Raw genomic sequence first — 15,771 nt, forward strand, 5'->3', positions numbered from 1 at the left:
TTACAGCTTGAGAATTTTAAGATGAAGATGATGATGATATTTTAGTAATGAATAGCTAACACTAGCAAAGAAACTGTCTAGCACAGGGGTCCCCAAACCCTGGCAGAGGACCGATACCTCTGGCCTGTTAGGAAGCCACCGCACAGCAGGTGAGCAGTGGGCCAAGAGGGCGGTAGTGTCTGAGCTCCACCTCCTGTCTGAACAGCCGCTGCTTTAGATCCTCATAGGTAGGAGCGGACCACTATTGTGAACTGATCTTGCGAGGGATGTAGGTTGCGTGCTCCTGTGAGAACTTAACTAATGCCTGATGATCTGAGGTGAAACAGTTTCATCCCGAAACCATCCCACCCCACCATCCGTGGAAAAATGGTCTTCCATGTAACCAGTCCCTGGTGCCAAAAAGGGTGGAGACCGCTGCTCTAACATATCAGTTCAGAGAATCTTTTCAGGTGGGCCAACCTGGGTCCAAATCCCAACTCATCCATTTAGGAGCTGTGTAAATTTTGGTAATTCCTTAGCTCATTTGCATTGCAGTTGCAAGTATCTATTGCCAGATAGATCCCAGAAGCAGCCGTTGCTGGAGGATCCACCTCCAAGATGGTTGCTGCAGTTACCATCTGGCGCCGCTTCTGGGCGTGTTTCTTTCCACAGAAGCGGGTTTTGTTCTCTCTCACTGCCTTTACGACTCTCCAGGTGGCTCAGGGTCTCTGAACGTGGTGGAGTAAAGGTAGCCAGACACTTGATCTGGCTTCTGACATGTCCCAGAGCAATTGTTTGTAGGGCAGTCCTTCCAGTGTGAGCATTTCAGACATCTAGGCAGCCCCAGAGCTTCAGTGGTGCCCCAGTTCGTTGGTCAGGCAAGTCCCCGGGGCCAGCCCCAATGCAGAGAGAAGGCGAAGGATTCAATGCCATCTCTCCCTGAGAAATGGCATGCATGCACATAATGATGGGCATCTCGGAGCCAAGTGCCCACACTAAGCTGTCGGACCTTCAAATAAAGATAGTAATTGTGATATTTCTCTCATAGGCATGATGTTAGGATTGAATAAGATACTGTGTATGGAAGAGCTTAATATAGTCAACAGCAAATAAATATTAGCCATGTAGTTAATAAACTTATTATGTACCTGGAGCATACTTATCACATTTGAGAAAACTATGCTAACTTATATCTTAGTTTTCTGTCAGTTTTATGTATTTTATCTATTTGTATACTTTAAAAAATTCCCAACTATAACCATGTTGCAAAATTTTGAAAAATAGAATGATGTTTAATCTTAATTCCACCATTGCTATTATCATTTTGCTGTATTTATTTTTCTGCCTTTTACATTGTTGTAATTTTGGCGCATGGGCAATGTTATATCTTGCTTTTTCCATTTTCATTATATCATGAGCTCTCCTCTTCCATGCTGTGATAGTTTTCATAACCATCATTTTAGATGTCCTTATAACATTAAACATTGAATAGATGTATTTTGCTTAACCATTTTTCTACATTGAGTCTCTTCCTACATGTGCTTATTTATTTTATATCATGTAATTATATTTACTAGAATTTAATGTCCAACTATAATAGTCACCTACACTCAGTCTTGTCAATTCCATTTTTCCCCTCAGTTGCTCAATTATCTTTAAAGTTGTCTTTCCTTTAGTTTTCACCTGAGCCAACTAACTCATCTATCTGTTGACTTATCTGCTGCACTTACCCATTTTCCTTCTTTGTCTTTCTCTCTCATTCTTTCTTTTCTCCTTCCCTCTCTTCCTCCTCTAGTCTCTTCATTTCTTCTACAAGTATTTCTTGACCTTCTATCTTATGCCAAGGAATCTTTTACGTGTGGGAAATAAAGTAATTAACAAGTCAATCTTCCCCTCTCCATGGAGCTTAAATTCTAATGGGGAAGACAGGTCATAAACACTCAAACAAAAAAAGGAAAACATCAAATATGACAAAGGATGTACACAAAATTAAAATGAAACAATATGGTGTGTTAGAGAGTATCTGACTGCCATAAAAAGAACCAAAGAAAAGACAGTGTCTACCAGGTTTCTCTACTGTAACATTACTATATTTCACTTTTAACCAATGAGTAATTTGTGGGAAGATACTTGAATATTATGTAAATATCCTATTCCTCATCATACTTTCATGCACTGGTTTTAACATTCTAATGACTTGTTTTCATTCCATCATTCATTTATTAGATGACATTCTTCTTTAAGAAAAAGCTTTGCCTTCTCCCCCAATTTATTTATATTTCTTATATTGGCATGGACTCATGGATTCTGGTTTTATTCAACGAATTATGTTACCACCGTTATTTAGTTTAATGATTACAATGTCCCAGGTTTGGCTACAGAAGCCCTTCCAAGTAGACTCTTCTGACATTTTAAAATGTTCTTATCTTTCTTTGAGTACTTTCTTGCTTAGTAGTACATCAAGAAGTTCCAGACTCCTCTTTTCTTTTCCTACTTTTGTCTATTCTTTCCTTCTTTCAAACTGTTTATATTCTTGAAATAAGTATATGAAGGAGATTATTACCATATTTCATTGCAAAAGGTGATAAGAACCTGGGGTATGGATAATAGGATTATAGTAGACAGGAAGTATATGATAAAATTTAGGAGTTAAGGTCTCTGGGGCTTGGCTAATGACATGAAGGAGTTAAGAGAGTAATTTAACTTTTAAATTTATGTCTTGACCCTTAGATGTATCAAATTCATGTCTAAAACCAAAATGGTGATGGTATTGAAAGAGTTTAGACGTAAACAAGGCAGAGAAGCTGTGTTAAGGAATAGAGAATAAGAGGAAATAGGGAGAATTCCATTTTGAACATGTTGAATGTAATATGTCTTGCAGACATTTGGAAATAGGAGTATGATATTCAGATAGTGGGTTATCATTTGGAAATCATCAGAATCTGGGGTTAGTTAAACCAATAACCATGACTGTTGTCATCAAGAAGATGATGACAGAAAATACTGGGTCAAGGGTGGAACTCTGGGATATATCACCATTGAAGGGATAGAGAAGTTTATGAAAGAGATGAAGAAGAACAGACTACATTATAAGGAGAACAAGAAGAGAGTAGTATCACTGTTACCAAGATGGCTGAGAATTTTAAGAGATAATTCATGAATAATTGTGCCATATGCAGCAGATTGTTCTAGTGAAAAGTGGGTTGAAGAAGGTCCATTAGACTGCTAATATCATGGTCCTTGGTCACCTTTAGAGAAGCAGATCTTATAGAATGCCAGGAACAATGGGTTGAGCAATGAATGGGAATTGAGAAAGAACCAACGAATACAGGTTTAGGGTAGCTTTCAATGTCTGATGGGCATTGCCTACTTCTGGATTCTGTGTTTGCACATTTAATTTTCTTTTCCTTGTGTTTTTTTCTCTTTTTATATTTTCTCTATGTTAGACATAAGTGTGAACTCAGGGACTATGTTTTTTTTTTTTTTTTTTTAAATCAGTTTATTCTAAAGACCTTGCTTAGCAACATCTATGTAGCAGGCACCCTGTAACTCCCGCATGGGTGGATGAATGAATGGATAGATGGATATAGAGTGAGGTCATACATCTGAAAGTTCTAAGATAGAGGTAGCTTATTTGGAGGAGATTGGCTTGGGGTCTGACTTAGTAAGAAGAAAACATGAAATTCTGGACAAGATTGAGTCAGGTGATAGAATAAGGGAACAGGGAGAGAACACCATCATTTAATGAAGTTGATTCCATTATATAGGCTTCAGAAATGAGGAAACCTCACCAAAGGTGAGACAGTTGCATAGCTATAAACCAATCCAAATCAAATTCATATTGATGACATTAATCCATCAGGAACTGAAATTCACTCTAAATTATATAGCCACGAAAAATTACAAAAAAGTACATAATAAGGAATCATAATGGAAAGGTGTATAGAACTTTGAAGAAATAAATGCAGAACAAGGTGGACCTGGGGTATTAGCTGGGGAAGGCTTTCTAGACATTGGAGGTTGCAAAATCTGCCATGTTAATCCCACAAGCATGAAGCAGTCATAGTGAGAGATAATCTTATATTGAACCCAGCCCACAAAGCCTGCTGCCTAAACTAGGTCGACTCTTCTTAGTTCACAGAAATAAACTATAAGGTTTCTGCTCATGAGACAGCTGTGCTTGCTTCTTTCCCTGTAGGTACATTGTCCAAGAAGTCATATGATAATTAGAGTGCTCATTGAGCTATTCTAATCATAGCTCATGTTTACAGACACTCTCGGTGGCAAGCATTATGCTAAGCGCTTTACATGAGTCATCTTATGTTATTTTCACAACTTCTGACTCTGGTACCAATACTATTATAATTCTATAGATGAGCAGGCTGAAGCTTGTAACTTACCCAAGGTCACATTAGCAAGGATGAGGTAGAGGAAGCACTTGAACTTTTATCTGTCTAATTCCCAAGTCTGGACTCCTAGCCACCAAATTTGCATGGAATGTGAATGATGGGATTAATTCAAATTCAAATTTAGATTCGATTCCAGTTTCTATAGCATCTGGCTATCTCTGTAATGAAAGTGGATGGGTCAGATTTACTATAAAACCCTACTTCAGTGACTCACCCTTTTTCTATTATTCCTTTGAACATCAAAACATCTTATTCTTCACTTTTGTTAATACCTTCAGTTCAGTTCTTGGTGGCCTTAGAGCCATTCTCTCTCTGCTAGGTGACTTTGCAAATATTGGTTCTGATACACTGGTTTTATGAAATGCCTTTCTTTTTGGAGAAACTTTCCACTATCACCCTCCAAGATGAAATACGTCCTACCGACCTGCTAAAACTCAAGAGGACAGGTTCCAGGTACCCTCTCTAGTAGGAGTTTTGTTCTGAGGTAGCACCCACTGTAGTAGCAGCTTATACTTTTGCTTTTTTCATGCCAGATAGTGACCAAATCAAAAAAAATTAGCCAGTCTTGTGGTGAGCAGGGAAAGTGATTTCTCCTGGCTGGAAGGACTCAGAGGGTGAAAATAAGGGGAGACAGAAACCGAAAAATAAGTTAAGATGAAGGCTTTGAGTTGATATTTCTGAAGAATCACTTCATGGTAAGCAATGCAATAAATCAGCAGACTGAAAATTCTACAACTGTTACTTCTATTATGTGCTATTACACATGTTTTATTACCACTGTGATTTTTCTTTATTTGCTTTGTTTTCATTTTATTTTTCTCAACAGGATGCGAAGAGCTGGCAAAACTTGACTTGACTGTAAATTTCATTGGAGAGCTGAGCAGCATTAAAACCTTGAAGCACAATATCCATCTGAAAGAGCTCTTTCTCATGGGGAACCCATGTGCTTCCTTTGACCACTATAGAGAGTTCGTGGTAGCAACTCTTCCACAATTAAAGGTATGGTTATTTTAATGGTGCAGAAATCACAGAGAAATGAGCATGAGCAACTACAATAATTCCTGCTTTACTTGCAGCAACAATGAATGTGTTGTTTCAGATAATGGAATATTCCAAAGAGCCCAAAGTAATTATCTGAATGGCTAGACCTTTAATATTGTTTGAATAGTTTTAATAAATCCCTGAAAAAGAAATTGCATATTTTTCACCTTTCTCATCCAAAACATACAGAACTTAATTTGACTTTTTCTCAATGAGTTGAAATCATAGTTACAAAGAACATTCATCATTACTGATTAGAATTCATTATTACTTGTAGCAAACCATAAGTTTAGGGTTTTAGAATTAGCTACAGCTATGTACCTTTGTATTACATAGTCTTAAGCTACTGTGCTTTTATAATTATTATTTTTTATCATTGCTTTTTCTTAACATTTTCTCTGTTGCAGTGGTTCACAGTCTTTTTTTAATTTTTCTTTTCTTTTTTTTTTTTTTGAGAAGGAGTTTCACTCTTGTTTTCTTCTTGCCCAGGCTGGAGCACAATGGCATGATCTCAGTTCACTGCAACCTACGCCTCCCAGGTTCAAGTGATTCTCCTGCCTCAGCTTCCCAAGTAGCTGGGATTACAGGCATGTGCCACCACACCCACTTACTTTTGTATTTTCAGTAGAGATGAGATTTCACCATGTTGGCCAGGCTAGTCTTGAACTCCTGACCTCAGGTGATCCACCTGCCTCAGCCTCCCAAAGTGCTGGGATTACAGGCGTGAACTGCTGTGCCCGGCAAGTTCACAGTCTTTGGTGTGCATCAGAACACGTGGAGGCCTTTTCAAAACACAGACTGCTGTGCTCCTCCCCCAGGGTTTCTGGGTCAGGTCTGCCATGGGGCCTGAGATTTCACATTTCTAACAAAATCTGTAAATGCTGGTGCAGGGACCTCGTTTGACAACCATGACTATTTATGTTACTCTTATACCATATCCCTCCAATCAAATAATTTTAGAACTGAGGAAAAAATATTATTTCTTGAGAAATCATACAACAGAGAATATTAAAATAGCAATGTTAAGTTTCATGTAATTCCAAGAGTTCCCAGCCTGTATGTGGCTCCATGTTCCTGGAAAGAGAATGCATGGATACATTGCCTGTGCAACAGGCATTTTTTCAGTTCTCAAAGGATATTTGTTTCTTAGACTTCTGTGTTCTCTGCGGTCAAGAGACTGCTGACTGCTGGATTAGTGGAATACATTTCTTCTAATGTAAAATTTCTCAGATTAAGAGAATGAGTGATTCAGGTAATTGAATATAGAATAAATAATAAATTGTCTCATATGTAACCTAAACTGATCGTTATTATACAGTGATTTCCTAGAAAATGAGCTGATGAGACCCAAACTATCATAGAACTAGATCTTGTAGTGTAATGCTGTGAGCCATGCCCTTGGAAGGGCTAAGGGTCCAGGAGTCCTCATGGCCACCACAGCTGAGCCTGTGTCAGTGCCGCAGCTGAGCCTGGTCAGGCTAGCAGTGTGAGAGCCATCATAGGGCTTCTGCAGACAGGGTCAGAGGTTGTGCCAGGTACTTTGTGCACAGTGTTTCTGATCCTCCCAGACCTATTCAGGGAGACAATTAGGTTCATTCAGAGCTCGGGGAGTTAATGCTGCTTGTTTAGGCTGACACATCTGGCAAGTGACACCAGTGGGATTTGAACCTACATGAGTCCGACCTTGATGTCTCCACCATTCACACTATACCTACACTCACTGCTTCTCTCTGGGTTAAATTACAGGCTTTGGATCAAGTCTTTCCTTTCAGAAAGACTTCTCCAAATCAACTGCTTCAATAGAAAACAACCCCTTTTTGAAAAATAGCATTCATATATTTATTAATATTTTAAAATAGTTTGATATACTATAGAATCTTAATTACCATTTCATTGAAAGCTTGTGAGCTGCTTGAAAGGAATTGTGTTAATAAATGTATTATTTTCCTAGGGCTGCTGTAACAAAGTACTGCAAACTAGATGGTTTAAACAGCAGAAATACATCATCTTATAGCTCTGAAGGCCAGAAGTTCAAGTTCAAGATGTTGATAGGGTTGGCTCCTTCCAGACTAACAGAAATCACTAAAAAAAGTCAGGTTCCTAGAATAGATGCTGAGGTACAGTCCCAAACTTGTCATTAGTTTTTTTTTTTTTTTTTTTTTTTTTTGAGGGGGGTCTTGCTCTGTCACCCAGGCTGGAGTGCAGTGGCCGGATCTCAGCTCACTGCAAGCTCCGCCTCCTAGATTTACGCCATTCTCCTTCCTCAGCCTCCCGAGAAGCTGGGACTACAGGTGCCCGCCACCTCGCCCGGCTAGTTTTTTGTATTTTTTAGTAGAGACGGGGTTTCACCGTGTTAGTCAGGATGGTCTCGATCTCCTGACCTCGTGATCCGCCCGTCTCGGCCTCCCAAAGTGCTGGGATTACAGGCTTGAGCCGCCGTCATTAGTTATTAATATGAGGTCTTTTGCCTCCTGTCAGTAATGTGACAGAGGGTTCAATTGTCATAGCCTTTTAGGAATAGTAGTGCTAATTAAGTCAAAATAGACTTAAATCGTTTATAAGACAGAAATCAATCAATCAATCAGTCAATCAATGTACTTCAATTACAAGGAAGAAAAGATCACCTTGCTCCCCAGGGTTCTGTTGGGAAAAAATCCCAGTCGAAAGAAATTATCTATAATAAGCTAGAGTTTTCTAGCTTATTATAGAGTTTTCTAGCTTATTATAATACACAGTTATATATAAAGTATTTATGTTAATAATATATATTTATATGTAAATTATACTATATAAATTAATATAACAAAGTACTACAAATTGGATGACTTAACAGAAATTTATGAAAGTGCTGTATTTATATAGTATTAATTATATATAAATATATTTATAATTATGTTGATTCATATATTTATATTAGTGTATTTACTTATGTATACTTACAAAAAAGTAAATTTCATTTATCCCAAAATTTCCAAATTGATTTGATCCCAACCCTGTATTAAACTAGATCAGATTAAGTATGTGGACCACAATTACTTAATACGTTAAATAATAGGTTTTATTGTATTGGGTTTATCATTATGGTCTCATACATAATGGTATGAGGATGCCTTTATTGAAGGATACTACAAGAAACAGCCTTGTGAAACCTGTGACTGTATGGACATATTTCTAGAGAAACAATGCCTGACATCTCTCAAGGTCTCCATTATGAAACTCTGTGCTAGAAATGTGTTTTAGAGCTGCATGTTAGAGGGAAGCTACAAACTGTATTTTTTCCTTAAAGACCATGAAAACTGTGTAACTAATTATGTTTTTCTATTTGGCTTTGGCTGCCACGAAGCTCGGAACCAAATCTGCAGCCCATCTATAGCAACCATATCAGTTCTTATGACCAAAGCATATTTGGAATTATCTTTTTACCAAATCTCTACATAATTTTGACTTATAATTCAGCTGATTCTAATAATTTTTTAATTTGTATTTTACTAAATCTTTCTGTGTATTTTTTCCTCTTTTATATGTTTCTTATTGCTGCTGTAACAAATTGAGACAAATTTAGTGACTTAAAACAATACAAATGTATTACCTTATGATTCTGGAGATCAAAAGCCTGAAATGGTTTCACTGGGCTAAAATCAAGGTGTTGGCAGGGCTATTCTTTCTTCAGACTCTAGGAGAGAATCCCTTACTTTGCCCCTTTCAGCTTCTAGAGGATACCTGCATTTTTAGGCTCATGGCCTCTTCCTCCATCTCCAAAGGCATCAGTATGCCAACTTTATATCTCTCCCTAACTCTGACACTCATGTCTCTCTCTTGTACTTATAAGGTCCTTGCAAGAATCAGCCTGATCATCCAAGATCCTTAACCTAATCAAACCTGTAAAGCCCTTTTTGCCATGTAAGATAACATTCATGGAGATTAGAACATGGACATTCTTGGGGAACCATTATCTTCCAACCACCCCTTCCTAAATACCTCACCTCATTCTGCAGAATAAGACAGGGTAGATAAATAGGTATCTTTAAACTGTTAGCTCTAACATTTTAGGTTTTAATTGATACTTTTATTTTAATATCTTGCTTTGGAAAAATCATAATTGAAGTATCAGATGTAAACAATGCTGTAACAATAGCCTATCTATCTTGTTAAGGGTGGAAACATGGGCTCATTTGTATTAGAGCCAAATCATGCATAATATTCAAGGCCTTTTTTTTTCTGTAGAGAGCTTTTGAGAAGTGCCATTGTTGTACTTTGAAGCTATGATTTGACTTAAGCATTGACATTTTTGACATAGTGAGCAATTATAAAATTAACATAAAATATTTTGAGAGTTTGTATTAATTATCATTTTTAACAGAAGACCTAATCATTATTATTACCAGTAAAGGTATTTTTAAAACTGTGTAAATTGTATGAAATAAACATTGATTTAGAACAATGTTCTGATATTTCCCATTAATTATATTGTTTTAATTTTTAATTCTCTATCACTATGGTGTATTATTATTTCTAAGTTTCAAAAGTTCTAATTGAAATCAACCTGGGGCTGATTCACACTGCTACTTTTGAACAATTGTACTATATTTATTGTTTTTTGTTTAAGTGGTTGGATGGTAAAGAAATAGAGCCTTCAGAAAGGATTAAGGCATTGCAGGAGTATTCAGTCATTGAACCACAAATCAGAGAGCAGGAAAAAGATCACTGTCTTAAACGAGCCAAACTCAAGGAAGAGGCTCAGAGGAAACACCAAGAAGAGGCTAAAAATGAAGACAAGAGAAGTAACGCAGGCTTTGGCGGACGCTGGGACACAGACATCAATGCTACTCTGTATGTAAATTATTAGTTTACTTTCTAGTCAACTTTTGTTAAAAGCAGCAAACTGTATTCTCTTTCCAAGTTCTTTGCAGTACGCTTATATTCCGGATTCATTTGAAGAATAAAATATGATGTGAATTTTGGATGGAAGAATATGAGCATCCCATTGCTTATGACGATTCTGTAAGGCTTTCTTTCCTTGGGGGAAAAATTCCTTTTTAAACTAGCAACTTTAATTTCCATCTAAAATTATTCTCAGGAAAATCCATAAAATATGTACAGAAAAGATGAATTAACAGGTGTACTTTGATTTACAAACTAGGAGTATTTTAGAAAAGTTAAATACAAATCACATTATTATAATTTGAATAATTTTAATTGTATCATACAACATTCTGTTTTCTTAATTATATACTGAATACATTTTTAATGTGATTAATAACTTTTTTAAATTAAAATTTTCATGTTTATTTATTTTAAGTGAATTGCAACTATAGTCAGTTGATTTGATTCCATACAGTTAAAGTGTAAGGTATTTAGATAACAGAATCCCTTAAAATTGGGGAAATAATACTTATAAAGTATTTCAGACATACATAAATGTTTGAAAATAGTTATATAGGCAGCTTGTAGTTCTACCACCTACATTTAATAAATGACAATAGTTTGTATGTTTGCTTTGGATCTTTTTTTAAATAAGACATAAAATATTAAGAGTGTAGAAGCTCCTTAAGTACTTCCCCTTCATCCCATTTCTCTCTTCATCCTGGTGGTGTCTGCTATCCTGAAGCTGGTGCGTATTTGATATATGTTGATTCATTCATATTTTTAATACCTTTATTTCACAAGTATGCCTCCTTAAACAATAGTAGTTTGAGTATGTGTGTTTAGCATGAATGATATCTTTCTATAGCTTTGCTTTTCATGCAACATTAGGTTTTTGAGATTTATGCATATGAAGACATGTAAAACTAATTCATTTTAAGTATAGAATAATATCCAGTGGGATGAATAAATTATAATTTATCCCAGAGGTAATATTCAAAATAGTTAATAGCCAGTATTTCACTTGCCCTGACCAATCAGAAGGTGCAGCAGCTCCAACAACACATGCGATCCTTCTAGTGGTGCCAGCCAGTCAACCTGGACACACCCATCCCTCTTTGGCCATGCACGTTGTTTTCCCTATTCCCATTTCCAATTCTCACAAGAATAGAATCTCCTAAAAGTAGCATCATGGTCTATCTTGGCCAGGGCTGTATCTCTGGTGCCTGGCACAACAAAAGATGCCCAATAAATATTTCTTAAAACCATGTTGAACATTTGTTGAGATATTCAAGCAATGTTGCCCTTGTCTCCTTGTTCAGGTATGAAAGTTTCTTCAGGGTATTTAGCAATGGCATTGCTACAACAATCATGACATCTTTTCAACTATATACATATTGCCAAATTGTTTTCTAGAGTACTTGTAATAATTTATACTAATATATCAATATACAGGAGTTTTCAATCTTTGTCAATACTGGATAATATATTTTAAAATATTGGCCAATCAAGTGTGTTGCATAGTATATAGTATCCTCTATTTTTAAAAAATTTAATTTGCATTTCTATAGTTACTAGTGAATTTGAATATTTTAAATATCTTTTATATGTTTATTGGTTATTCAGATATCCTCTATTCAAGTCCCCTACTTGTTTTAAATAAGTTGTTAAGTTTTTTTCTTATTGATAGTTCTTTTATATTCTGGATACAAATAAAAAATATATTCTTTGGTGGTTATGTGCTTTACAAGTGTCTTCTCCCAGTCTGTGACTTGTCTTTAATTATAAGTGCTTGTGTTTTGTGAAGTTTAAAAATATTAATGTAGTTAACTTATTTGTACATTTTTGTCTTGTTTATGGAATGCTTCTTTATCCCAGTACCATATCTGTTTGTATCTTTTTATGTGGAATTAACCTTTGCCAATGTATAGGGTAGGGTACTAATGGTTTTTCCTATGGGTAGCTAATTGTCTCTGTACCATTTATTAAGGTGCTATTCTTTTCCCACTGATCTGAAATGCCACCCTTACTAATCCCTTCAAACCATGTATTCATGGGTTCATCTCTGAGTTCCCTAGACTGTTCCATAGGAGCACTTCTACCTGGCTTTAGTTTGTATAGATTTATAGCATATCTTGATATTTGGTAGGAGATAGTCTCATTTTTCAAAGTTTTCTTGGCTATTTTTAGTTCCTTACTTGTCTGTATGAGCTTTAGAATCTCCTGCTAATCAAATTCCTTAAAAATCCCTAGTGGAATTTTGATTGAAATTGCATTTAATTTGTATGTTAATTGGGGGAAAGTTGGCATCTTCATGACATTGATTCTTTCCTTGCTGAACTTTGGAAGAGCTCTATTTACTTAGACCTTCTTCTGAGTCATTCAATGAGGTTTTAAATTTTCACCATAAAAGTCTTAAACCATCTTTCATTGTCTCTGTTTCTAAGTATCTTGTAGAATGAGATTTTAAAAATAGATGTAATTGGTTTTGCTGATATTTAAAGGGACAAATTATTTCTGTATACTGATATTGTGTTAATCTTGCTAACCTTTATGAAAGAGGCAATCCTGCATTTTCTTTTTTTTTTTTTTTTTTTTTGAGACGGAGTCTCGCTCTGTCGCCCAGGCTGCAGTGCAGTGGCCGGATCTCAGCTCACTGCAAGCTCCGCCTCCCGGGTTTACGCCATTCTCTCGCCTCAGCCTCCCGAGTAGCTGGGACTACAGGCGCCCGCCATCTCGCCCGGCTAATTTTTTGTATTTTTTTAGTAGAGACGGGGTTTCACCGTGTTAGCCAGGGTAGGATGGTCTCGATCTCCTGACCTCGTGATCCGCCCGTCTCGGCCTCCCAAAGTGCTGGGATTACAGGCTTAAGCCACCGCGCCCGGCCAATCCTGCATTTTCTAACTGGAAAAATACATTGTTTCTAAGCAGTAACTTGAAAATTGTTTTCCAATCCCTCTCCTTCTACTTTATTTTCTTCATGTTGCCTGCAAAGGTCTCCAGTATGGAGTGGAATAGTAGCGTTAAGAATGGGTATCTGTATCTTGTTTCTGACTTTAAAAAGAATGTTTGCAATTTCTCATCATTAAGTATAATGTTTGCTATGGGTTTTTGGGTCTTGTTAAGTAAGCTTCCTTCTATTCTCAGTTGATGAAGAGCTTTTATCGTCACATGTATTATATTGATTTTTATTAAATGCTTTCCCCAAATTTATTGAGATAATAGTGTTTTTCCATTACTGTGTTGAATTACATTAATAGAATTTCTAATATTAAACCATCCTTGAATTTCTGGGATAAACATCCTTTGTTCATGATTATTTGCTAATGCATTGCTCCATTGATTTTGCTAATATCTTATTTTAATATTTGAACCTGTGTTCATAAGTGAGTTTATGCTGTAATATCCTCGTCTCATTGTATTTTTTTCCTGCTGTTTTGCATCAAAGTTATGTAATAGGCACATACAATATCTTGGAGATAATTTACTATCCTTGGCTTCTAAAAGTTTACAAAAGTTAAAATGATCTGTTCCTTGTATTTTAGTAGAAGGTTACAGTGGGGTTTCTTGCAGGTGCCTTCTTGCCTCCCCCATAGACCTGGCTGATCCTTAAGTCTTCACTATTCTCACCCTATTTAGCCTATTTGAACAGAAACATAGACATTCTGGAGGAGAATCATTGAAATCCTGAATCATTGAATTAGTTGGTGAGGAGTAGGAGGTTATTTCCCTCTCAAGGCTTCAAGAAGAAATACTACAGAGAATCAGAGGCTGCAAGAAAGGGAGATGAACATTTACCTCTTGACTAGGTAGAGCCTGCCTCCAGCCTGGAGAATTGAAAAGATAGAAAGTGACCTGGAGCAGAGGGATCAGGGAAGAAGGTATTAATGGCAACAGCTCACACTTCATATGACAAGGATTTTGTGAATATATATATATTTATATATATATATATATTTTTTTTTTTTCCAGACAGAGTCTCACTCTGTCTCCCAGGCTGGAGTGCAATGATGCGATCTCAGCTCACTGCAACCTCTGCCTCCTGGGTTCAAGCGATTCTCCTGCCTCAGCCTCCTGAGTAGCTGGGATAACAGGTGTGTGCCACCATGCCTGAGTAATTTTTGTATCTTTAGTAGAGATGGATTTCACCATATTGGTCAGGCTAATCTCTCACTCCTGACCTCGTGATATGCCCACCTCAGCCTCCCAAAGTGCTGGGATTACAGGCGTGAGCCACCCCACCCAGCCAGGATTTGCGAATATTGTATAGACCAAGTAGACATGGTAGAAGAGCTGGATTTGAGCTGTCTTGAAGAGCTGCTGTCCAATAGGACAGCAGCAATAAGAAACTAAGGGGTGGATTATCAGTGGCAGAAGCTGGGGAGTTATCACAAAAGGAGCCAGGAAGTATATTGACCACCTCAACAGTGAACAGTATACTTGGAGGGTTCTTGTAGTGTCTCGAAGAATGACAAAGGTGCTTGCAGGAAGAGAAAGCCAGTATCTGGATATTGGTCCCAGCAAGGGTAGCAATAGCCAGGTTATAATAGGAGTGGTCATATAAGAGATGTTCACCTTCTAAATTCTGAAGGCAGGAAGCCTCTGAACTTAAGAGGCCCAGTGGTATGGGATTCAGAGGAAGGAATGGATGACAATGAAAAGTAGGAGAGGGTGTCCCTCTTCCCATGCACACCCCAATCTGAAACAGGGCCAGGAGAGAGAATGGGATGGAGAGGGTGGGAATGGCTTCGATTTGAAACTTAGGTCTGAACTTTTATTTAAACTTCAGACCCTTTAGTATCTGAAAGTGAATGTTTAGCTGAGATTATCCTGTTCTTAAAAGTGACTATAGAGCTGTGGGATCTGCTCATGGATGAGTAGAGAGTTCTGAGAGAGCAGGTTTGAAGGCAGTGGTTGAAGAGAAAGTTTTTTGATCATACACTAATGAGCTCACTTTGTTTCATCAACCAGCTACACACATTTATATGCATTTTGCCTTGGAGACTTATGTTATTTAGCTCATATCTCTGATAATTTTTCTTAAGTACTGTTATTTTTATGTTTTTATAATTATTATTTTAGATTGCAAAAGGCCAGATTGAAGCAATTAGTCACTTTCCAGGAAAAATATAGTTTAAATGGTTAAATGAGAATGGAACCAATTATTTCAGTGGCAATTATCTAGAATATTGTAGAATATTATAGATACCCTTCATAGATTATTCTTTCAATACCATAAAGAACTGTAGCTGTATAGCGAAATGATTTATTTATTTTCAGCAATTTGCATTATTTTGCTTATTAAAATATTTAGTTGCATTGTATCTGTAAAGACAGCAGAATTTTACTATATATTCTATTGATGCTATTAAATTTCATGTTCTAGTATTTTTGGTTCATCTCTTTGAAAAATATCTTTCACAATATTTTCGAGATAAAGAAAATATATTTGAAAAGATATTGTCAAAATGAAGAAAAT

At 36.6% G+C, this 15,771-nt stretch overlaps 1 protein-coding gene across 3 annotated transcripts in view; it reads left to right on the forward strand.

Annotated features, from left to right (window-relative positions):
- Positions 1 to 15,771, forward strand: part of LRRC6 (leucine rich repeat containing 6) — a 94,007-nt gene that overhangs the window by 26,224 nt on the left and 52,012 nt on the right. For all 3 annotated transcript variants that reach the window (XM_030938206.1, XM_030938205.1, XM_030938207.1), the window contains 2 exons: positions 5,215 to 5,387; positions 10,036 to 10,259. In XM_030938206.1, the coding sequence (XP_030794066.1) occupies positions 5,319 to 5,387; positions 10,036 to 10,259 (293 nt within the window). In that variant the 5' untranslated portion in view covers positions 5,215 to 5,318. The remainder of the gene's footprint in view (positions 1 to 5,214; positions 5,388 to 10,035; positions 10,260 to 15,771) is intronic.

Source organism: Rhinopithecus roxellana, chromosome 9 (genome assembly GCF_007565055.1).
Source record: "Rhinopithecus roxellana isolate Shanxi Qingling chromosome 9, ASM756505v1, whole genome shotgun sequence".
Taxonomy (NCBI): Eukaryota; Metazoa; Chordata; class Mammalia; order Primates; family Cercopithecidae; genus Rhinopithecus; species Rhinopithecus roxellana.